At 45.8% G+C, this 23,628-nt stretch overlaps 1 protein-coding gene across 2 annotated transcripts in view; it reads left to right on the plus strand.

Annotated features, from left to right (window-relative positions):
* Nucleotides 1-22,218, plus strand: part of CSNK2A1 (casein kinase 2 alpha 1) — a 38,872-nt gene extending 16,654 nt beyond the window's left edge. For both annotated transcript variants that reach the window (XM_075900887.2, XM_075900888.2), the window contains 12 exons: nucleotides 6,571-6,775; nucleotides 8,184-8,295; nucleotides 9,623-9,724; nucleotides 10,549-10,599; nucleotides 11,953-12,012; nucleotides 13,468-13,551; nucleotides 14,936-15,046; nucleotides 16,273-16,374; nucleotides 17,275-17,375; nucleotides 18,080-18,228; nucleotides 20,283-20,369; nucleotides 20,882-22,218. In XM_075900887.2, coding sequence (XP_075757002.1) covers nucleotides 6,675-6,775; nucleotides 8,184-8,295; nucleotides 9,623-9,724; nucleotides 10,549-10,599; nucleotides 11,953-12,012; nucleotides 13,468-13,551; nucleotides 14,936-15,046; nucleotides 16,273-16,374; nucleotides 17,275-17,375; nucleotides 18,080-18,228; nucleotides 20,283-20,369; nucleotides 20,882-20,997 — 1,176 coding nt within the window. In that variant the 5' untranslated portion in view covers nucleotides 6,571-6,674 and the 3' untranslated portion in view covers nucleotides 20,998-22,218. The remainder of the gene's footprint in view (nucleotides 1-6,570; nucleotides 6,776-8,183; nucleotides 8,296-9,622; nucleotides 9,725-10,548; nucleotides 10,600-11,952; nucleotides 12,013-13,467; nucleotides 13,552-14,935; nucleotides 15,047-16,272; nucleotides 16,375-17,274; nucleotides 17,376-18,079; nucleotides 18,229-20,282; nucleotides 20,370-20,881) is intronic.
* The last annotated feature ends 1,410 nt before the right edge of the window (nucleotides 22,219-23,628 follow it).

Consider the following 23,628-nt stretch of genomic DNA (forward strand, 5'->3'; position numbering starts at 1 on the left):
AGCCAACCAGCTAGGTTTCTAATTTTAGCTCTTTAGTTGCTTACATTGAAAGTCACTGTCACTGCTGGGCGGGAGCAGGGTGAGAAATGAATAAAAGTTTTGACAAGAAATGTAAGATTTTAATGGATTGCATTGTAAGTGCATTTTAGTAAACTTGTGGATTCTTTCACTGTGTAATTACACTTCAGGGGTTTTTCATCTATCTGCCCTCCTGACTTGTAGTTGTGTAAGTCACGCAGAACCACCCTTGTGACTTTAGGCCTTAGATGATTGCTGCATGTTTTTTGACAGTAATACTAGTTTGTTGCAGTGGCATAATATTCTCTCTCCTAGAAGAGATTTTCAGTTGGTGATCCAGGCCTTCCCCACTCAGCTAAGCTACTCTGAAATGCACCAGTAAATGAACCCTTATTCTGCTTTTATTGGCGATGTTACTCGTATCTCTGATTCAGACTGTGCCGTGAGGATGCGCACCTTTGTAACCTTGAGGCTGCATTATCATGGACTTCTACTTGGAGCTACACTTGAAAAGCATCTGCATGCATCAGTTACTGCAAAATGCAGCAGCCCATCCCTTGAGTGATATGATGGAGCCACTACAAGTGCCTAACCAATGCTGGGAACAGATGTTTTTTCTTGGGTGTAGCTCAAGATGTGAATGCCAGTGAAAATGGGGTAGGAACCGAAGCTAAAATAGGGCAAGAACAAGCTAAAAATTACTTAGACAGGTTAGATGTCTTCAAGTCACCAGAGCCTAATGAAATGCATCCTAGAGTAGTCTAGGAGCTGACTGAGGAGACATCTGAGCAGGTCCCTTCTAGTCCTATGATTCTGTGCTGGTTACATTCTACAAAGTCCAAGAGTCTTAGATTTAGGTCACGTAAGAAATTGCCTCTCCCTTTGTGCTTACGATTGAGCCAGTAAATTGCTTCCTGCAGTTGGCGTGTCATCTATTAAAGGCTGAAGATGCTGTGCTCTCAGTAGAGGATCTACAGCTCCATGAGTTGCCCCTCTGGTTGTTTGGCACAACCCATATTTAGTGTACTTCAGAGTGCTGTGCATAGCTAGTTGCTAGAACCATAGAAACGTAGGGCCAGAAAGGATTTCAAGAGGTTATATAGTCCAGCTTCCTGTGCTGAGGCTGGACAAACTATACCCAGACTGTCCCTGACAGGTGTTTGTCTAACCCAAGGGTCTCCAAACTTTTCTGCCCGAGGGCCGCATTAACTATCAAACAGCAGTTCGGGGGCCGACTACACACTTGAGGTCCAAATAAAAAACAATCAAAACATGGATGTTGTTTTTAATTATTTATTTAATATTATTTTATTCAGTTATTATTTAATAACACATTGATACACTACACATGAACACCTGTATTAGTGTGAATGGTGAAATTGTTTCCTGGATGCCAAAATAGAGCCCAGCCCACTAGTGACCTCATGAGAGAGCTAGCCAATAGGATAAGAACGCACTGGCCAATAGGGAGCAATTGTCCACGCCAAGTCCCAACCCCTCTTGCTGTGAGGGACGCGCAGAGCCCGGGCTCGGCCGTCGGTCCGCAGGGCGTGTGGCCGTCCGTTGGCGGCTCCGATCCCCCGCACCCCCGGCCGGGGAGTCTCGCTGCCCAGGGCAAGGGCTGCGCGGGTCCAGAGTCCCTCCTCCGTCCCGCTGGCTCCTCCGGCTTCCCTCTCCTGGCTGCCTGCCCAAAAGAAAGTGAGTGCCGGCCGCCCCTGTCCTGCCGGCCCCTCGCCCTTTTGAGCCGGCACGCACGGGGCGTGCCGCTCACCCTGGCGTCCCTGCCCCTTCTCCTCCTGGGTCCTGCCGCCTTCCTCGCCTGCCGCGCCTGCGGCTGTGCGCCCTCGCTCCCCTCCCCGTGGGCTTTCCCCTGGGCTCCGCTGCGCTGCGCCGCTCGGCGCTTCTCCGGGGGAGGGACTGTCAGTGTGGGGAGTTTCTTCCCCGCCCCAGCTCCGCGGCGCTGCGCCGCTTGGCGCTTCTCCAGGGGAGGGGCTGTCAGTGTGGGGAGTTTCTTCCCCGCCCCAGCTCGGCGGCGCTGCGCCGCTTGGCGCTTCTCCAGGGGAGGGACTGTCAGTGTGGGGAGTTTCTTCCCCGCCCCAGCTCCGCGGCGCTGCGCCGCTTGGCGCTTCTCCAGGGGAGGGGCTGTTAGTGCGGGGAGTTTCTTCCCCGTCACAGTCTCCACGGGCCGGATGAGAGGGCCTCGCGGGCCGTAGTTTGGAGACCCCTGATCTAACCTGTTCTTAAAAACCTTCACTGATTACAAGGCTTCCGCAGCCTCCATTTGTTACGTATTCCAGTCCGTAATTATCCTGATATGTAGGAAGATTTTCCTAATTTCTTACCTAAATCTCCCTTCTTGCAGATTGAGCTTGATACTACTAGTCCTACCTTCAGTGGACATGGAGCCCAGTTGATAAGAACATAAGAATGGCCGAACTGGGTCAGACCAAAGGTCCATCTAGTCCAGTAGCCTGTCTGCCCACAGTGGACAGTGCCCCAGAGGGGGTGGACCGAAGACAATAATCAAGCGATTTGTCTCGTGCCATCTCGTGTTCTTATCAACTGGGCTTGACAAACAGAGGCCAGGGACACCATTCCTGCCCCCTGGCTAATAGCCTTTTATGGACCTAACATCCATGAATTTATCTAGCTTCTCTTTAAACTCTGTTATAGTCCTAGCCTCCTCTGGCAATGAGTTCCACAGGTTGACTATGCGCTGTGTGAAGAAGAACTTTCGCTTATTAGTTTTAAACCTGCTACCCATTAATTTCATTTGGTGTCCTCTAGTCCTTATATTATGGGAACTAATAAATAACTTTTCTTTATTCACCCTCTCCACACCACTCGTGATTTTATAGACCTCTATCACATCCCCCATCAATCTCCTCTTTTCTAAACTGAAAAGTCCCAGTCGCTTTAGCCTCTCTTCATATGGGACCTGTTCCAAACCCCTGATCATTTTAGTTGCCCTTTTCTGAACCCTTTCCAAGGCCAAAATATCTTTTTTGAGGTGAAGAGACCAGATCTGTACACAGTAGTCAAGATGTGGGAGTACCATAGTTTTATACAGGGGCAGTAAGATAGTCTGTGTCTTATTTTCTGTCCCTTTCTTAATAATTCCTAACATTCTGTTTGCCTTTTTGACCACTGTGTGGACATTTTCAGAGAACTCCAAGATCTCTTTCCTGATTTGTCATAGCTAAATTAGCCCCCATCATATTATATGTGTAGTTGGGGTTATTTTTTGATCACCATCCTATTTATAATATAATTGAAAGCTTTCCTCAGGTCTTCCCTAGTTGTCTTTTCTCAAGACTAAACATACCGGCTGTGTCTACACTGGGCCACTTATTCCGGAAAATCAGCCGCTTTTCCGGAATAAGCTGCGAGCTGTCTACACTGGCCCTTGAATTTCCGGAAAAGCAACGACGCTCTATTGTACAAAATCAGCCACTATTCCGGAAAAACTATTCTGCTCCCGCTCGGGCATAAGTCCTTATTCCGGAACACTGTTCCGGAAAAGGGCCAGTGTAGACAGCCCAGTAGTCTTTTCCAGAAAAAAGACCTGATCGCGAAAATGGCGATCGGGGCTCTTTTCCGGAAAAGCACGTCTACATTGGCCACAGATGCTTTTCCGGAAAAAGGGCTTTTCCGGAAAAGCAGCCTGCCAATGTAGACGCTCCTTTTCCGGAAAAACTGAAAACGGAATAGTATTCCGTTTTAAGCAGTTCTGGAAATTCATGCCAGTGTAGACACAGCCACCCAGTTTTTTAACCTTTCTCCATAGGTCAGGTTTTCTGAACTTTATCACTTTTATTGCTCTTCTCTGGACTCTTTCCAGTTTGTCAACTTTAGGAAAAAAGTGTGGCACCCAGAACTGGACAGTTCTCCAGCTGGGGCTTTACCAGAGCTGAGTAGAATGGGACAATTACTTCTGGTGCCCAGCATATGACATTCCTGTTAATACACTCCAGAATATTAGCTTTTTTCACAGCTGCACCATATTACTGACTTGTATTCAATGTGTGATCCACTACGACTCCCCCTGATCCTCTTCAACAATACTACAATCTAGCTAGTACCATGCTTTGTAGTTACACTTTTGATTCTTTCTTCTGAGGTGTAGTGCTTTGCACTTCTCTCTAGTGAATTTCCCCTTGTTGATTTCAAACAAGTTTTCCAAGTTGTCAGGGTTGTCTTGAATTCTAATCTTGTTTTGCAAAGTGATGACAGCCCCTCTTGTATTAGTGTCATCCAGATTGGATAAGCAAATGTCCATTCATTATCTGAGTTATTCATAAAAATATTGACTTGAACTGAGCTTTATGGGTCCTCATTAGATACACCCTCCCAGTTTGTCAGCAAACCATTGATAACTACTTTTGGAATATGGTCTTTCGACCTGTACATGCCAAGACCTTGAGGACCAAAGGAATGACTGTTGTTACTGTGCTGTTTATCTTACATTAATGTGTCATTGCTGATTTTTGTGTGTAGAGGGTGTCAGTGTTGGGACATTTGTGCAGAAGAATATGAAAATAGCGTAGAAGTGTCTTTCTTTTAGAACAAGAGGAACCTGGGACAACTTTACAGCACAAAATAGAAATAATGTTCAAAGGAGTGTTGGGTTGACTTCAGTAACTTTGTTGCTGTTAAGTTGCCTTGGAGGGCCTGGTCACATTTTGAATCTACTAAACTTAGACTTTTATTTCCTGAGAAAGTAAGAAAACTATGTTAAAAAGTCTGGTTATTTCTGGTTGGCACCAGCCTTTTCAGAGAGAATTGTGGTCAGTAGAAATTATCCTGCTTAGTTATGGAAGGACCTTGCTCTGAAACAAGTATCGTAAGGCTTTTTAGACACATTATGGGAGGTCTAATGAAGGTGATTAAGTTGTATCTAACTACATAATGGAGGAGTTTATCTAGTTATTAGCTAATTCCTTAAGAGTCATGGAGAAGCCACAGCAGTGACTCAGGGCCGGTGAGTCTATCCATTCCACAAAATGGATCCATGTACAGTAGACTTCTAATTATCTGGAATCTTTGGGACCTAAGTGGTGCCGGATTATCGGATATGCCGGACTATCAGGAGGTACTATAAGATGGTTTTTTTATATATATATATATATATATATATATATATATATATATATATATTACCCTTTTTGCTCGGTTCAGCTGCTTGCCTTGTGACTCCTTTTTTGCCAACACTCACTCACTAGGCTCTTGCCATTTTGATGCCAGACTATTGGGGGTGCCGGACTATTGGAGTTTTACTGTAGTAATTAAAGCATAGCTCCTGCACATTAGCCTAAATAAAATGCTTGGATTTGGGTCTGTTTCTCAGTGGGTAAGATGAAGTAAATTACAGATGACAAGCACTGGGAAGCAGTAGGGAAGGATTTGGTTTACTGCAGGATTGTTGGCTGAGACACTAAGCATCAGTATTTTTGTTCATTAACATTGTCTCCACGGTGTCCTAGATGCTTTAGGGGTAAAAAGCCATAATCTCTGCCTTGAGGAGCTCTCACTTTAGATCTAAAACTGTTTTGAAAAGTGAAACGTGTGTAAGTCTTGATGTTCTGTGACTCTTTCTTTGCTTTTTACAGACTTGGGATTTGTTGGATGTGGAAAAATCAGGATAGGAAGTCAGGACCCTTGCATTTCTAAACTTTTACTGGTTTTCCCTGGTATTTTAGCAATAGATGGAAATTATTTTGGGATTAGTCTGGAATTAGATTGAAACTCCTGGGCTTGAGAGTAATAAAAAGCAAGCATAGGGACAAGGGGGAGTCAAAATAATTGTCTAAGCCCGTGGTGTCCAGCCAGTTCTGAAGCAGTAGCCACTAAGCCACATAATTCTGAAAATGTAAATAATTTTGAGAGCCAACTAACCACACTCAATCAGCCAAACTGCCATATGTGGGTAGTGTGTTGGACACCACATGTCTAATCCTCTTCTTTCATGCATATTTTCACTGCAAAGTAATTAAGTCAAACTATTTTTGCTCCCAATGCATTTCTAATTCTTAGACACAATTATAAGTAAAGGTTAAAATATTTAAATACAAAATATTGATGTAAATAGTCTATTCCAGAAAATCTGTCCTTCATTCCCCTGTACTATGCAGCATCATTTATCACTGCATTACAGATAGATGGTGGATTCTAGTCATATATGTTATCTTGTCGTGTGGATTGGGCTCTTCAACACACTGTGACTTGGGCATTGTTTCTCGACTGGAGGATTAAGGAGTTGGATGTTGTGCTGCTTTCAGAACATGGTTGATGTGAGTCTGTCGTCTGACCACGCTGCATTAATTTCCATGTGCAGGCATGAAAGTTAGAAAACTTTTTTTAAAGTGAAATTTTGAGTCAGCCAAAACTGATAAGCTAGTGTTACTTCCCACTTCCTCGGGCCCCGTGAGCAGGAAAATGCTCCAAGGAACAACCTATGTCCAGTTTCCAGTTCTGCTGGACAGCTTTTAATGATTACATTTAAACATTTTAATATTACCTTGAGATTTTAACCTTTGTTCATTTTTTCTGTAGCTGGAAAAATCAAAAGGCCCCACCCAGACATTCACCCTGTGTCCGGCTTTGAGATCAGAGGCTCTTAAACACCTAATACAACTCCACCCAGCAACCTGTCCGACATGTCAGGACCCGTGCCAAGCAGGGCCAGAGTTTACACTGATGTAAACACGCACAGACCCCGAGAGTACTGGGACTATGAGTCACATGTTGTCGAATGGGGGTAAGTGTTTTCACTTCGTATTGACTGTGCTGGGCAGGGTTGTCCTTATGGATCTGTCCAAGTGGTGTATGGGAAGCTAGCCGATCGAGCACCTAGAGTGCTTAAGGTTATTCTATTGATTTGCCAGTGTTCTAGTGTGAATGGTGTGTGGTAAGGTTGCAAGTTTTGTTACCATCAACTCTAGAAATAGCACAGTGCCTTGCATAGTGTCTGAAACATTTTCTTGTGCCACTATTTTAAAACCTCAGCAGCATAAAAACATTTTGAGCAGCCCCCTCTTTCCTTTAAGTTAGCTGCTTTTCAGTGCTGGTAGAAAAACTAAGATCTTATCCCTGGGTGAATAATTTGAAAAGCTGTCAAGGTACTTTTGTAAACCGGGTGATAATTGAAGAGACTTGCATAAGACTTTTTTTTTATGATGTCTTTGTGTCAGTCTCATTGCTCAGCTCTCTGCCAAGTCTGGAGAAGTTTTGTATATTTCATTCAAAGGAATGGAGTGCTAAATTGAGCTTGTAACGAAAACCTCCCAAGATTCAGATAGCATTGGTTCCAGCTAATATTGCTGCGTTGCTGCTTTTACATAGCAGCATCTGGGCTGCGTAGGCACTTCCCTGAGCCTGGCCTCTGAAAAGAATGTTATCTTCTGAGCAGAAGCCGTGCCCTACACTCAGTCCATTTGAAACAGGTTTTATATCCGTTTTAGTGCTGTCTCCCTTAGTCATTTTAATTGCAGTTAACAGTCTACATTTGATTTTTGTGATGTGCGTGGAAGTCCTGTACATCAAGTCTGTGCTGGAAGGGTCACACACATGCATCTGGGATGGTCTCAGTTGAAATACTTGATTGCCCCAGCCCCACATTCAAGGAGATGATCGGGAACTGGGCCTATTTTGTCACTTGTTCAAGGAGAAATTGATCAGCTCAAGTGAATGTGGTTCTTGTGACATCCTAGGACATAAATCCCCCATCCAAGGAAAGATGCAAAACAGACAATGACAGTGAAAGGTTTCCTCTCCCAGTGCGCTTCATCCCTGAACAGGACGGGCCACTTCTGAGGGTGAGGGTAGTTGTCTGCATGGCCCCTTTTATCTTTGACCCCTCTCCAGGTAGGAAGGTGGAATTCCTGTTGTGTAGGAACTACACAAAGACCAGGTCGTTACAGGTAGGCAGCTACCTGCTCCTCTGGTCGTTACTCACCAGGACTGAATTTGTACTGAGGTGGAAAGGCAAAGGTCGACATTTCTCAACTAGTCCTTGATCTTTTATTCTAGAAAGAGGAGTTCAGTCAGCAATTCTATCTAGCTTGTCTAGAAGGCAAGGCAGAGAGCTGATGTCTGGAGAGGACCGTTTTGTGAGAGAGGACTGATTGAGCTCCTTGGGGGGACTCTGTGCTTGTATCTCTTCGCAGAAATCAAGATGACTACCAACTTGTTCGGAAATTAGGCCGGGGCAAATACAGCGAAGTATTTGAAGCCATTAACATCACAAATAATGAAAAAGTAGTCGTTAAAATCCTCAAGGTGAGCAAGGGATCAGGTGGAAGGTGGAAATCTCTCCCTGGGGTACGGTGAACATAAAGTGCAGAGCTTCGAATAGGACATCTGAGTCTCCTGAAATAACTCGGTTATAGGAAATCTTACCCTGTGTGGCACGTGGAACCCCTTTGTTTCCTGTAACTCTGCACTAGATGCTGTCAATCCATGCTACCCCTCTGCTTACTTACTATGTCAAATCTGTCTACAGAAGACCTCTGCTTGAAGCAGCATCTGTTTCTGTGCCTATCCTTCCAAGGTGCTACCCTGTCACGGTGTGCTGTCATGGCTTTCTCCCCCCCCGAATTAGGGAACGAGGCTTTGTTTAAGATCATTGCTGGTACACCAGACCTTCACTTTTAGAGCTGAGCTGCCGACATCAAAGGGATGATTCTTGCCCTGTGAGATGCTGTGAGCACTCTTAGGTAGTTCCCCCTTCTGAGCAGAACAAGAGTCAGGCTGGAATTGTTCCTCCTGAAGGCCACTGATTAGCTAAATTTTAGTCAAAATAGTCTTGCAGCACCTAGGAGACTAACAAAAAATGTAGATGGTATCACGAGCTTTCATGGGCACAGCTCACCTCTTCAGATGAAGAACAAGTGGGTTGTGCCCACGAAAGCTCATGATCCCATCTACATTTGTGTTAATCTGTAAGGTGCTGCAGGACTATTGGTTGTTTAAGTTTTTCCAGTTACAGACTAACATGGCTCCCCCGCTGAAACTTCTAAACTTTAGTGACGACTAACCTCAGAGCATTGGTGACATTCTGTAGAGAAGAAAAGCTTAGTTAAGGATGCAAATTCAAGAGGTAGGCTCTCAACTGCTAACCGCTAAAGACCCTGGCATGTTGTCTCTGGCTAATAAAAGATTGTTAGCACCAGAACACAGATACCTTAGATCCTTAATTGGTGAACTATCGAAATCCATTGTTTCTCAAACTTGTATTGCTCGTGTTCCACTCAGAGCTTGCTGATCACATGGTGCTATTTTTCATTTCCATCTGTCTGATCATATAGGTAATTAAAAATACAAAAATCTCGATACTGCCATTCAGGTCATAAGTGGCTTTAGCTGTGGTTCTCACCAGGTGATTGATCAAGGGAGAGTGGAAGGAGAGGTGGTGTGCTGTCACATATTTGAGAAACCTCCCCCTTCCAATGCATGCAAAATCAGATAATGAAACTGGGAAGGTTGGCTATTTAACCTCCGGGTTCTGACAGCCACTTTTGAGAGACAGATGCTGAGTTCCAGTTTATCCATTAATCTTGCTCACTGGAATGTTCTGTTTTATCAATGCTTTGGGTTTTTATTTCAGCCAGTAAAAAAGAAGAAAATCAAGCGTGAAATCAAGATCTTGGAGAACTTGCGAGGTGGTCCCAATATAATCACTCTTGCAGACATAGTAAAAGACCCTGTGGTGAGTATAACTGGCTTAGGGATGAGGCTGAAATTGCTGGGTTGGACTTCAGTGCTGGCCTGTCATCACTATGTTTTCCCCTCTTAATTCCTGTTTTTAAATTGGTTAATCAGATCAGCCTTCTAATCGGTTTAGCTTCTTTCAGAGGGGCTGGGGGCGGGGTGCTCGGCTTCCTGCCGCCACTGCCAAGCAAGTACAGTGAATTGGGAGGGTGGCAGAGCAGAGTGGAACAGGCTGCTGGGTCTCTCCAGCTCCCACCACCATAGTGAGTGCAGGGAGGGCTCGACCCCTGCCCCAGGCCCTCTTGTAATCCCCTGGCTTGCAGGGAGGGGGGTTTAGGGAAAAGGGTGCATGGGGCAGGGCAAGGGTGGGATGTAGGTGGAGCAGAGGCGGGGCTTGGGGGAAAGGGTGGAGGTGGGATGGGGCCTGCGGGGGGAAGAGGGGAAGGGGTCCCAGACCCTGCAAGGCATGGCCCTGGCTGGGGGTGAGATTGAAATAGCTGTCTCTCTCAGGAGGGTGGATTTTTCACACCCTTGAGAGGCATACTATGCCAATGTTACCTTTTTGGTGTAAACTATGGGGCTGGTCACGCAGAACAGAAATGTGTGAATTCTTTCTGCAAACACAGGGCCAAAGTAGAGTAGTGATGGTTTCAGCTGTGCCGAATCTGTGAATCTTGGAAAACAAATGAAGTATATAAATTATCCAAGGGAGAAGAGATTTTAATGATGATCAAAGGAAATGACCAGATTAACTCATAACTATATACAAAGATTGCTTATCAATGATTCAACATAGCTAAATACGCCTTCCTTTCTTCCTAGTCGCGGACTCCTGCTTTGGTTTTTGAACATGTAAACAACACAGACTTTAAGGTACAGTCTGGGACATCTGCTTGCAATTGTGTTCTTTTCCATTTGAAAGCCACCCCCCTTAATTTTTATTTATGGAGAGGGACAAGTACCTGGGTCTTGGACAGGTAGTTCGGTGGCTGTTTCCTTTTGACACATAGTCCTGGAATTAAAGATGCCTGATCCTGGGACAAAGGTTTGTAACTTGCCCATTTGTCATGTCTCAGTAGTACAGCATGCAATAGAACGCAGGAATCTCAGCCCACGTCCCATTCTGTTAAATGCTTCTTGTGTATCTCCCCAACATGCATCACATTTGCATTCTAGCTCAGGTTCCAAGCAGTAGTTTGCTTTTACTCCTAATATAAAACTTCTTGCCTTGCTTACTTCCCTGATTTGAAAGGAGAAAAAGCATGGTTCTGTGGGGAGGAGTTACGTGCTTTTTGACCTACCTTTGGAGTTATTTACTCCTTCACATAAAACAAAGACCAGAGGTCACCCAACGGAAGGAAGAAGCAGCAGATTTAAAACAAAGGAAGTACGTCTTCACTCAGTGACTGCCATCCCGTGGAACTTGTTGCTAGGGGACTTTGTGAATGGCAAAAGATAACTGGGTTCCAAAAAGAATTAGGGTTCATGGAAGGAAAGGTTTGTTAATGCAGTGGTCCCCAGCACGGTGCCCACAGGCACCATGGCACCCCCTGGGCCTTTTCTGTACTCCTTCTGAGTGATCGGGGCTGGCCCCACCCCTGGGCACCCGGTGCATGAGCAGCCCTGCGTCCGGCAGCCCCAAAATGTTGGGGACCACTGTGTTAATGGCTACGCACCAGGATGGTCAATGATGCAGCATGCTCCAGGTGCCCCTAACCCTCAGACTGCCAGAAGCTGGGACTGGCTAATCCAGAAGGGATCAGTCAGTTGCCATGGACTGTTTATTCCCTCTGAAGCATTTAGGTTTGACCACAGTTGGAAGACAGGGTAGTGGGCTAGAGGGACGGTTGTTCTTACCCACTATAGCCACTCTTCTGTGAACACCACCTGGAATAGTCTTAGTTCTGCAGAGGTCTTCAGCCTCTGAGAGCCAGCCTGCACGCCGTTGCTTTTTCTGACGCTGCACTGACGGGCTGCAGGTGTCTGTAGGAAATGGAACCAGAACTGCTCTCCTTGACAGGGAGCTGTACTCACGCTGTGTGGTACAGCTGAGTAATGGGAGGAACGGGGAAGTGCCGGAAGGCCGGTGGGTTGAGGAAGTGTTGCTACTGCTGTGAATGCAGTTGGAGAAACAAAGCTGCAGGAATCTGGTTGTTTGATTCTGTATTGGCATGACTGTGATCTCCTGCTGTGTTCTTAAACTGAAGCCATGTCTGTCTCCCACAGCAATTGTACCAGACATTAACAGACTATGATATTAGGTTCTACATGTATGAGATTTTGAAGGTAAGTGGATGTTCTCCAGTTCATCGATTTGTATCAGTTTTGTGTGGATCTGAGCTTTCCCCCTTGCTACAGTCCTGCGGTCGTTGGCGTGACTAGTCAGTGATGGAAAACAAACGCAGGTGGAGACAGATCAGGTCTCTGAATGACACAAGTGAGAGGGCTGATGTCAGGGTCACAGGATCTGGCCTGTCTTGTTCCCACATATTCCAACTAGGAGTGTGTTTAAAAAAAAAAAAAAAAAAAAAACACCACACCCCAACAAACGGTTAATAATGTAACTGTTAAAAGTGTTCATGGTTACATGCAGCTGGCTCCCTGGAGTGGAGCCAGGAGTCGGTGCACACCAGCTCCCGGTGCACACAGGCTGCTGGCCCCAGTCCTGGGGAGCCGGTTGTATTGCAAGCTCTGCAGTATAAGGTTTATATTACAGAGCCCGGGGTGCAGGGCAATAACAGAGCCGGCAGCTGGAAGCCAGTGCACGGTGGGAGCTAGCTTATGCTCACCGGCTCCCAGCTGCTGGCTCCACTCCCAGGGAGCTGGCTGCCTCCCCCTGCTGCAGGCTCTGTAGCATAGGGCAACAGCTGACTCTGAGAGCGGGTCCAGGAGTTGGGGTGTAATTATAACAGAAACCGATAAACTGAACCTTTGAAACGGTTACACTCTTACAGCCCTAATTCCAGCCCTGGGGGATAGAGGGGCTACTGCCTTTGAATTGTGGGGCACATTGAGACAAGTTGAAATACTAAATCATAGATGTGTGCATACAGCCTGCGGCAAAAGGGGAAACCTTGGACTGGGAGCTATTATATACTGGCTTCCTGCCTTGATGTAGCCTGTGAACTGAGTGTGTTTACAGCACAAAATCCTCTTGCATATGCATATTGGGAATAAAGTTCCTCTTTCCCATTTCGTAAGCGTGTTTAATCCTTGGTGCCTCATAGCTCTGCTTTTAGGGCATTATTGAAATTTCACTTACATTGGGAAGCATCCGAGTTAAAGCTAGAAACATTGCTCTGCCCAAAACATATTGATGGACCTATTTCTGGGGAGAAGGTATCAAAAAGGAAGCTCTGTAGGTTATCTTTTTAGTAGGAGTCTGACTTGAACAGATCTTTGTTGATGGTCAAGACTCCGATGTGAAGAGATTGGAGTATGTATGAAAACACTTCCCCATTCGCTGGGTTTGAAGAAAGCTGTATCTCAAGACATTATTCCTATATCCAGTATTAACTTGACAGGTATTAGGTGCATCAATCTGTTGTCTGAAGTAGGGAGTTACCTATTTGTGGAACCTCTCCTGCAGGTTCCTCCATGCCAATGCATGGGAGCTTTGTCAAGGGGAAGATCTCCAGCAACACAAAATAGTGGGGTTCCCTTGTGATTTCTACATTGGTGCAAAAGAAAGCTGATTACCTGTATTGAATGACGTCGTCTTTTCCTCTGTGCTGTACACAGGCTTTGGATTACTGTCATAGCATGGGGATCATGCACAGAGATGTCAAACCCCACAATGTCATGATTGACCATGAGCACAGAAAGGTAAGGAGCGGAATGCTGAGTGGGTTTCAGTTTTTCCTTCAATTCTACAGCCATCGCTGTGCTGTAGTGCTGCAAGAGATCAGGGCTCAAAGTGGCAGCTTTTCCAGCATGTGAATAAATTCAAAATGGAAATCTGTAAACGGCCTTTAGACAACGAGGAGTCCTGTGGCACCTTAGAGACTGACAGAAGAAGAACTGGAGTGGAAGTTAGCGGCAGAGGTGTATGTATATTGTGTTAAAGAGGCTAATCAAGCCACTTCTCCAGTTCATCTGATGAAATGGGTTCTACCCATGAAAGCACATGACTTTATAGATCTGGTACTCTCTAATGTGCCCCAGGACTCCTTGTTGTTTGTGCAGATACAGGCTAACATGGCTGCCCCTCTGAGACTTTCAACTAAATAGCTACAGTTCTGTATAAAGTTCGTGATGGTTCTTCCTCACAGCCATTCACCCTGCTGTAATGTTCATACTGTAATGTGTATTAGGGATGTAAGCAACCAGTCAACTATCCAATAAGCATCTGCTTATCGAATAGTTAACTAGTGACTCTACTAGTCGCTTCCCCTCCCACCCCCCCGCCACTTCTGTCAGAGAGAGGCAGCAAGGGTGGGGGGAGCAGGAGCTGGCTTAAAAGCCTGGTCTCCCCCCCTCTCTCCCCTCCCTTCCCTGGCACCATCTGCACACTGAGGCAGGAGAAGCAGAGACGCAGCAGAAGACCAGGTGCAAGCCGGGACAGCTGATTCCTGGCTCACGCCCGCTGTCATCCCCTAACGGCTCTTAATACGTTTAAAAGGCAAAGCTGCTGCAGGGCCGGGAGCTAACCCTTCTGCAACTTTGCAGTCCCCCTCCACTCCTTATCAACTAGTCAATTAGCTGATTAAACGCCATTTAACATCCCTAATGTGGATAGCTAAGGGTGATTACGTGTACATACGTTCAGGATTGATTCCTCTGTGTGGTTGGAAATATGGTCACTGCTTTTACTTGCAAGTCTAGCTGTGCTAATGATTATAACGTGGTTCCTTTGTCCCTCATAAACTACTCTTCTACGAGATGCCCCTGCTCTCTTAACCCAGACAGAAGCAGCTTGTGCTAAGAAATGTTTCCTTCCTACCATGTTAGATCTTGGACCTGAAATGCAGGGCTCCGGCTTGCTCAAATAGTCTCAAGCGTGTGGGAGATTTCCTGCACAACGATAGAGCAGTGTGGAGACTAATCCTCTATCAAGAATCAACACACGTGCTTGTGATCTCACTGCTAGCTGACCCAATGTGTGTCTAAAACGTTCCCAAACTGCAATTTTCCGAGACACACTGTGTAAAAGCATTAGAGAGCCAAGGCCCTGATTAGGCCTTTTCACCTTTTCCTCTTGCATTTCTAGCTGAGGCTAATAGACTGGGGTTTGGCTGAGTTCTATCATCCTGGCCAGGAGTACAATGTCAGAGTGGCTTCCCGATACTTCAAAGGGCCTGAACTCCTTGTAGATTATCAGGTAAGAATCAAGTGAGGTTCAGACCCAAGTTGCTTTGCTTTGGCTTATAACAGGGGTGTCCAAACTTTTTTCAAAGAGGGCCAGATTTGAAGAAGTGAACATGCGTGAGGGTCTTAGCCCCAAGGCGGAGGGCCCGCGGGGTTGGAGGCGGGCGGAGAGCGCGGGGCACGCCGGCCTCACGCTGCCCTGGGGGCAGGGCGAACCTGCGGGGGAGCGGGGCTGCGGACGTGCCCTACAGGGCAGGCTCTAGGACCGCGGAGGCCATGGGCGGCGGCAGCGCGGCCAGAAGCGGCGCGCTGAGCACGCCAGTTCAAAAGAGCGCCGGGGAGCCAGGAGAGGGGGAGGAAGCGGGGGGCGTATTAAACCGGAACACGGGCCGCAATTGGCCCGCGGGCCGGACTTTGGACATGCCTGGCTTATAAAAAGTAGGAGACTAAGGAATTAGGACATCTGAAGACTTGTCAGAATTCAAGAACCAAGGCAGGGGGGAAAAAAGGGTACTTGGCACCAGTGGACTGGAGAGGCGAATGTATCTAAGAGGCTCTAGAGAAAAGCCAAAAAACGTACAGGCTTGCTTCCCTGATTTCAGCAGCAAGGGAAGGGGACCAGCCTTGTACTAAGGAAGAGCATACAAAGAATTGAACTGGATTCATGTTTACACGCAGGGTAACTGAATGTATGGCATACATTGCTAAGCGAGGCCATTAAACGTCTTAGCTAGGTTATTGCTGTAGTTCATTTTACCTACAGGCTGTTTCCATTGTGGAGGGTTACAGACTGAGTGCTGGGGACGGAAAGGTTTTACTGGCCCAGCACTCCCGGATTCTGTTCTGCTTCAGGGCCAAGCCAATTTTTTCACCGGCCCCTTTTTCCTAGAGGGGAGGTTTCTAGTCTTGCTTGCCCTACATGGCGTTTCTGGCAACCCAAATGCACTGCCAGTTGATCAGGTCCCTAGTATCTGCTTCCAGTGAGTGAACTGAGCTGTGGGAGAGCTCCAGTTCCATCGAGACCGAACGAGAGAGGATATCGGCCACTGTTCTTTTAAATGCCACAAGTCCAGTCTAAGCCAGACAATGTTTTCTAGGCTTGTGTGGTATGAACGTGTTTCATTCTTTACTCCTAACATCATCTGGCCGATCTAGTATATGGACAATGCTCTCACTAGCATTGGAGTCACTTAGGAAGTTAGCTTGCCTGAAGGAGTGACTTGTCTTTGCTTTTTCCAGATGTATGACTATAGTCTGGATATGTGGAGCTTGGGTTGCATGTTGGCCAGTATGATCTTCCGAAAGGAGCCATTTTTCCATGGCCATGACAATTATGATCAGGTGAGTTTGGCAGGTGCAATCCCTATAGGGATCCGGTCTCGGGGTTGCATTTCCAGCTGCTACAAAGAGGCTGAAGAATTAGCATGTATCATCGCTAGTTTTCTTCATCTGACACTGTTTGGCCGCTCGTCAATGTGTAACATTTATCTGCATGTTAAATAGAAGCGTTTGGCTAGAAGGGGATGTACATCAGTTGAGCCCTGTCTCAGCAGGAGTGTCTGAAGTATTTGTCCTCATCAAGAGCACTGGTTGTATTTAGCCTAGTAGACAGTTGTGTTTCAGAAAAATGGCATGGACATATGGAAAGCTACTGACTTCACACTAACTTCCTTATTTATCCCGTTGAGTACTTGGTACCAGACTTATATATGTTCTAAGACCCTGGGCCAAAACTTTCAAATGGGACACGTCTAAAATTAAGCCCGATTCACTTGCCGCTCCCCTGGATTTCGGTGCCTAAACCAATATCTGAAGTTACAGAACGTCGGCTGCCTTGTTCAGACCTTCGTTGCAAAGCCCTCTCAGAGAGTTCATTGCCCTGCAGTTGCTCATTCGGGGCTTCTGCTTTTTTTTCCCCAGTTTTATTCTTGCCTTCCTACACAGTTGCTATTTTGGGAATTTTCCTCTGCAAATTGGATTAGAATATTGCACGCTCTCCTCTAATAGTCTGCCATGACTGACAAGAAGAACGGGAAATTGGTATGGAAATGGTTGCAGCGTTTGTGACCGGCTCTATGCAGTCTGGGGAGTAGAAGCCACAAAAGACCACCTTTGAACATGGACTCAGCGTTCTGGAATAGCACTTCGGTGCTCGTAAGGGCATAGGCTGTGTTACTTTCATGCTTGTTTGTCATCCTCCGTCCCCTTCATGCTGGCTTTTTTGTTGTTGTTGGATACCAGTTGGTGAGGATAGCCAAGGTGCTGGGGACAGAAGATCTATATGACTACATCGACAAATACAACATTGAGCTGGATCCACGCTTCAATGACATCTTGGGCAGGTAAGCCAGGATCTTTTATCCAAAATCTTGGAGCAGGTAGACTAATGCTGTGGCAGGTGTGCTTTGTTTAGATGCAGGCCACTGACTAGGGAAGAAAGCCGCTCTAGGGCTCTTAAAGGTAACCCAGTTCATATGTGATACCAGTCTATTTGAGCCGTGCAGATCCCTTGAAAAGGATCTTGTGTCGGCAGATGTGGCCGAGGCCAGATGTTGGCAGATTCTGGGAGGCAATAAATGTACAGGTGGAGTTAGTGACTAGGCGAATGCTACCACTCTTCAAGGGAATTGCATGAGGTAGCCATTGGCTTTGGCAATAGCAAATCCATCGCTGCCTAGGCCGGGATGGATTTTTTTAGTACAGTGACCATGTTGGGTGGTGACACCCACCAAACTAGGCAGGGCAGGAGAGACGGGTGGGGGAGTAAGGAGAGAAAGTGTGGGTTTAAAGTGTGGGCATTGTTTTCACAGCCTGGACCAGTGCGCTCTTAAGAGGCCATGATGACTACTGCGCCATCCAGAGGTGGCAGGGTGCACTTCAACTTTATACTCTACTGTACAGTTTTGATTTGACTTGGTGCTGCATTGATTAGTGACTGTACCTCTTGAGGTACATCTGACCAGCAGGCCCTGTTTAAAAAAGAGGAGAAGCCATATTCAGCAGTGATGTTACAGCCTCCTTTCATTTGGCTTTCCTCCCTCTGCAGGCACTCCCGTAAGCGATGGGAGCGCTTTGTTCACAGTGAGAACCAGCACTTGGTGAGCCCAGAAGCTCTGGATTTCTTAGATAAATTGCTGCGATATGATCACCAGTCACGACTCACAGCAAGAGAAGCCATGGAACACCCCTACTTCTGTAAGTGCTGCTGACTCTCGTGGTTAGTGATGATGGAGATGGGAAACTGAGCCTTGTCTCTTCAGATGCTTGCATAGGAGCAAAGAGACTGTGTAACTCTGACGGCGGTCGATGGAGTAGTAGTCCATCACCACCTAAACCAGCCTGGGCTTATCTTGCTGGGAAAGGAAGGCACTCCCAGGAGGAAGAATGAGTTGTGGTTTATGGCCGTGTTTCTCAACCTTGTGATAAAGTACCCCTTTAAAAAAAAAAAAAGTATAAGTACCCCCAGTACCTACAGTTTTCAGACACACACATTTTTTTTCTACCATTGCAACACATGTGTTTAAACAACTTAATCATAGCGGGCGATGAAATGTTTGGGTGTAAAAAGTACAAAAATAATAAAGCGCTATACAACTTAAAACAGAAATTCAGTTTTCTCCAAATTTCAGTTGTGTTGACGCACCCCCCAAACTTCTCTCAAGTACCCCTGAGGGTACTCGTCCCACTGGTTGAGAAACACTGGTATATGGCACAGTCGAGTCAGTGAAACTGTTGCCTTGATAATGAAGACTCTGTGTGGTGCTGCTTTGGTGTTAGCCTTGTAATAACTACACCACAGATGCCTGACTTCTCATCTGTCTCCCATGTTTTAATCAATCCAGGTGAATAATACCTCATCCCATTCTACTGTTTAATGTTTAACTTGAGTGAATAGCCTGTTCAGCTTTTGCCTTTATTTTGTTTAAGCGTGTGGCAAAATTCTCGAAGGCATTTGTTCAAACTTACTTGCGAATTCCACAAATCATTCTTGGTCTGCAGATTTTTCATGAACAGTTGCAGCAATATGAAATCTGATTATTTGCTTAGTAAACACTGATCACATTGTTTTTTTGCTCCTTGATTGACTCATACAATTAATCCACACCAGTCTACAATGAAAATTGTGCAGTTTAATGTACAACTTAGTTTGCTTTTGGCAAATGTTAAAAAATTGATTTCCATGGGTATTAACAATTGTAATGCTTGAGGGCTAGAACTTTCATGAACAGCAAATGCAAAAAGACTCCTAGAAAAAAAAGTTGAAGAGAATTTTATTCCAACTATGAACAAATACATGCAGAAAATGGTTTCCAAAATGGCTCAGCTCTAACTTTACAACTAGGACAATATTTATGGTTATTTGTGCTGCTGCTGCAGAAATAGGGCTCTGGGTCTCTTATCAGCCATGGGTGTGGTATTGTCTGTCTGCAGCTGGGAAGAAAAGGGGCAGCTGACAAAACAGACATTTTATGAAAGATAAAGACCTAAAAAGCAAGTGTCACCTGACATGATTGTATCGTGTTAGACCTTCAATACACTGAACAACTTACGGTTGTGTTTAGAAATTACCAGTTAATTTGGGATCAGTCTTGCTCTCTGGCCCACTAAACTCACTTCCAAAGATCAGATTCATTACAAGTCAAGTCACTTAGGCCAGGTTCACACTACAGCCAGAGGTGGGCTGACGGTACGCAATTCCAGTTAAGTTAAAAACATAGCTGGAGTCGACATACTTTAAGCTAAGCTTCAGTGCTGTCCCTCAGTGGGAAGTCGATGGGGAAAAAAATGCTCCGGTTGACTTCCCGTACTTCCCATGAGAAGTAGGAGTTCCGGCATCGACGAGCGTTCTATTTAGTGGGTCTTTACGAGACCCCGCTAAATTGAACTCCAGAAGATCGATTGCCGCAGCGTCAATCTTCTGGGAAGTGACGACGTGGCCTCAGTCGTTCCTTGCCATACGAGCTGTGGGTGTATTTCCCTCCGCTGCCGCAAGCACACACCCACGGAAACAAAGTGCTGCATGAATGTAGTTTCAGGGATGAAATGCAACCCTCGTGCACCTATACGCCTCTTACTGAAGTCGGTGGGATTTGCTTCTGAGTACCAGAGGGCAGAATCTGACATTCCATACAAGAATACTCAGTGCATGCTTATACAGTGGTTCGTGGTGCAAATACGTTTTGCAGGGCTTGTGCTTCTGGGATGTGGTCTGGCAGAACAGAACCTAACCTCTCGTCCGTTGTTCTTAGACCCTATTGTGAAGGACCAGGCTCGTATGGGCTCGTCCAGCATGCCCGGTGGCAGCACTCCTGTCAGCAGCGCAAGTATGATGTCAGGTCAGTTCCTTCTTGTGAATGCTGTAAAAAGTCCTGTGCGGCAGCCAGCCGTGAGGTGAGGGAAGCGGTGGAGAGTAGTGAATTCTGCAGGCAATGCTCCTGGCCTTCAGTGACAGGGGGAGGGTTCCAAAGGAGTGGGGGATGAAACTGGAGGGAAGGATGGGTAGGATTTCTCTGCCTTAATCTGTTATGGTCCCTGCTTGTTCTGCAGGGAAGGCCTCTATTGTTGAACATCTTGAGGGCAGGTTTGAAAGGTGTGGAGGGGGGAGGATAATGCTTATCCAGAGTCAGGTGTCAGCCAGGAGACAAGTGTACAAGCATGGGTGCTCCTTCCTACCCCTGGAGCCCAATGGGGATTGTGTCGAGACCAACGAAAGCTCTTTTCAAATCGTTCTGGAGAACGAGGGGCATTTTGTTATCCTCCCAGGGTAGCTGGCCTTTAGAAGCATATTGGGTTGCCTTGGGTCTGATGTGCCACTTCCTCTAATTCATACTGACCTGTCTTCTTGCAGGGATCTCCTCAGTGCCAACACCTTCGCCCCTTGGACCTCTAGCAGGCTCACCAGTGATTTCTGCCACCAATACCCTGGGGATGCCGGTTCCAGCTGCTGCAGGAGCTCAGCAGTAATGATGGGTTTTGTCTCCAAATGCCTGAGTTGAGTCAGGTGGGGAAGAGGTTCCCCCTCTATCTCTCCCCCAGGATGCAGCTTGCACCTGGCGGGGGAAGGGAGGGAATGGAACACGTTGGAGGCACCGTGTCTGAACAGTTGCTTGTGGATTTATAGTAGTTCAGTCATTATATAAAAAAATTATTATAGGCTGATTTTTTTTTTTTTTTTTTTTTTTTTTACTTGAACTTTTCGTAACTCAGGGGAATCCCTGAAAATACTGCAGATGGAATATTTCTCGGACAATTTTTTTCCCAAACGCCTCATCACTTGAGAACAAAGATGAACCAACTACATTTCCAGGCCGTTGTATCCTGCTGGAAATCTCTTCTCTTCATAGTCCCACCATTACTCCTCCACCAGCCCACACCTGAGGGGGAGGGAGGGTCTTGTGCTTTTCCTCTGCCGTCTACCAGACCAAGTCTGCACAAGGCAGTGGAAGGGGGATTCTTAAAGTACCAGTCACTTTAACACCATATTCTGCATATGACTCAACTGGGGTATATTGAGGAGACAACTTCAGTGTGTAGAGATGGTAAAAGCTTACAAGAAATAAGTGCAGATAAGGCCTAAAACCCAATTCTGTCCTGTATGAATCATGTCTCCCCAGGAGCTAACCAGAGCGCCAACTCTTGTCCTTGCATGTAATTTTAGTCTTAAAGCATAAAGTTACCAAACCAGTTGAAGTTCTCACCATCTCCTGTTGAAGGTGCTCCAGTAGGGTAAGCTGTACTCTAATCAATACCTTTCTCCACATAAGGTTCTTCTGGCCAATCCCTTGGCTTGGAATTCTGGAATTAATTTGTTACTGAGTATATTGTTTTTTAAAAAAATTGTTTATAGAGAATTCAAACTGGTGGCTATTTAAAGAGCTGGAAAATCAGACTGCGCCAAGTCACGTATCAAGTCATCACCCACCACCCCTACCCTCATGTGCCATGTGGTGAGAATACTGGTTACCTCACAGTCTTGTAAATATGCACTGAGAGGAAGGAGTGAGTAGACTAATTTAAACTGAAATGGTAGACCTGTAATTGTGGACAGATATTACTATTGATGACAAAGCACCCTTGTTACAGCCTTGCTATCCTTTGCTGTGTATATATACTTTGTCCTTCATATGTGAAAGATCCAGTGTTGGAATTCTTTGGTGTAAATAAACATTTGGTTTTATTTATCAAGGTTAGATTTAAGTTCCCTGTGTAGAGGTCTCACTGGGTTGGTGTTGCACACTTTTACACAGGCGTGGCCTGCACCTTCATATGCACCTTTGTATGATCAGTTGTAGTGAGCAGTGCAGAGAAGCCTTATAGAAGCATCACAAGCCAAAGTATCTCCTGAGATAAGGATCTTTTGCCATAGAACTCCTTTTGTTTCACGGCCACGCTGGGATTTGTGGCAGGGAAACAATTCCCAACGTTTTGTGCGTTGCTGTTCACTGAAACGAAACCACTTAAGCTTGTCAGGGGCTCCACTGGAGAGACTTTAAGCACAATGGCACCCATCATGTCTGGATCCTCCTTTTAATGCCACTGCAGCAGCTGCTGGTTCTGGGCATTGAGTGCTCTTCTAGTTCTTGCAACAAGTCCTGAAGCCTTGGCATTTCATGCCTGCTTGATTTCTGAGCGTCTACCACTTTAATTTTTTTTTTGGCCGGGGGGGGGTTCAACTATTGTTTCTTTATTGAGTCAGTTAATTCTGCAGCATAAGGCAGTGATTAAATTCAGAGAAAGTGGCCAGCATGGAACCCATAACCCCCTTCCCATTAAGATCACCTACATGGGAGATGTATTTTTAATGCACCCCAGGGTAACTTTCTTCTCCATGATGTCATCCAGTGGAAATGTATTGTACTTAATCTTTTTTCTATCCTAGAACGATGTGAAAATCGGACCATGTTGACTGTTTCCTTGATGTGCAGTAGCTAAAAGCACCAAGTATGGCAGAGATGCAACTTGTGGTTTGTTTGCACTAGGTTGGGAGCTACACAGGACACTTAACCGATTTATTTTTTGTAAATGAGGGAGGACTGTAAATCAAAATACTTGCCTCTTTCCTAGCTGAGCGCACATAATTGTACAAGGAAACCACAAACAGCTCATAGTCCTTGTACCCATCAAGCCTTGCTAAGGAAAGCAAGAAAACGAGATGAGAATGGAAGGACGCCGTTCTGGAGGTGACACAAGCTCTTTATATCAAATGCTATGTCAGATTCACTGCACAAGCATGCAGCTAAACAGACTGGGTATAGTGTGTCCAAGCCATGAGGGGTGGGCAAGGGTTTACAGATTGTAACAACTCCTGTGTTGTAAATTACCTCATCTGTATACCTTGTATTGGAACACTTGTTTCTCCGCACCACTTGTGTCTCTGCATTGTGTTAGATGGCGGGAAATCAAATGCCAAGATATTAGTCCTGTTGGCAACTAACTTCAAGGTCTTTTTTAAAGGTTTTTTTAATCTTGTTTGAAGTGGCCCATTTTTGTTGAAGTTAGACTTTCTTTTCTCTTGATTTATTGGTTGTAATTGTATTGTAATTGTTATAACTAAACCTAACCATGCTGGGAAGAAGTTGTGCCATGGAGGTCTTT

The sequence above is a fragment of the Pelodiscus sinensis genome, chromosome 17 (assembly GCF_052426305.1).
Source record: "Pelodiscus sinensis isolate ZL-2025 chromosome 17, ASM5242630v1, whole genome shotgun sequence".
In the NCBI taxonomy this organism is placed as follows: Eukaryota; Metazoa; Chordata; order Testudines; family Trionychidae; genus Pelodiscus; species Pelodiscus sinensis.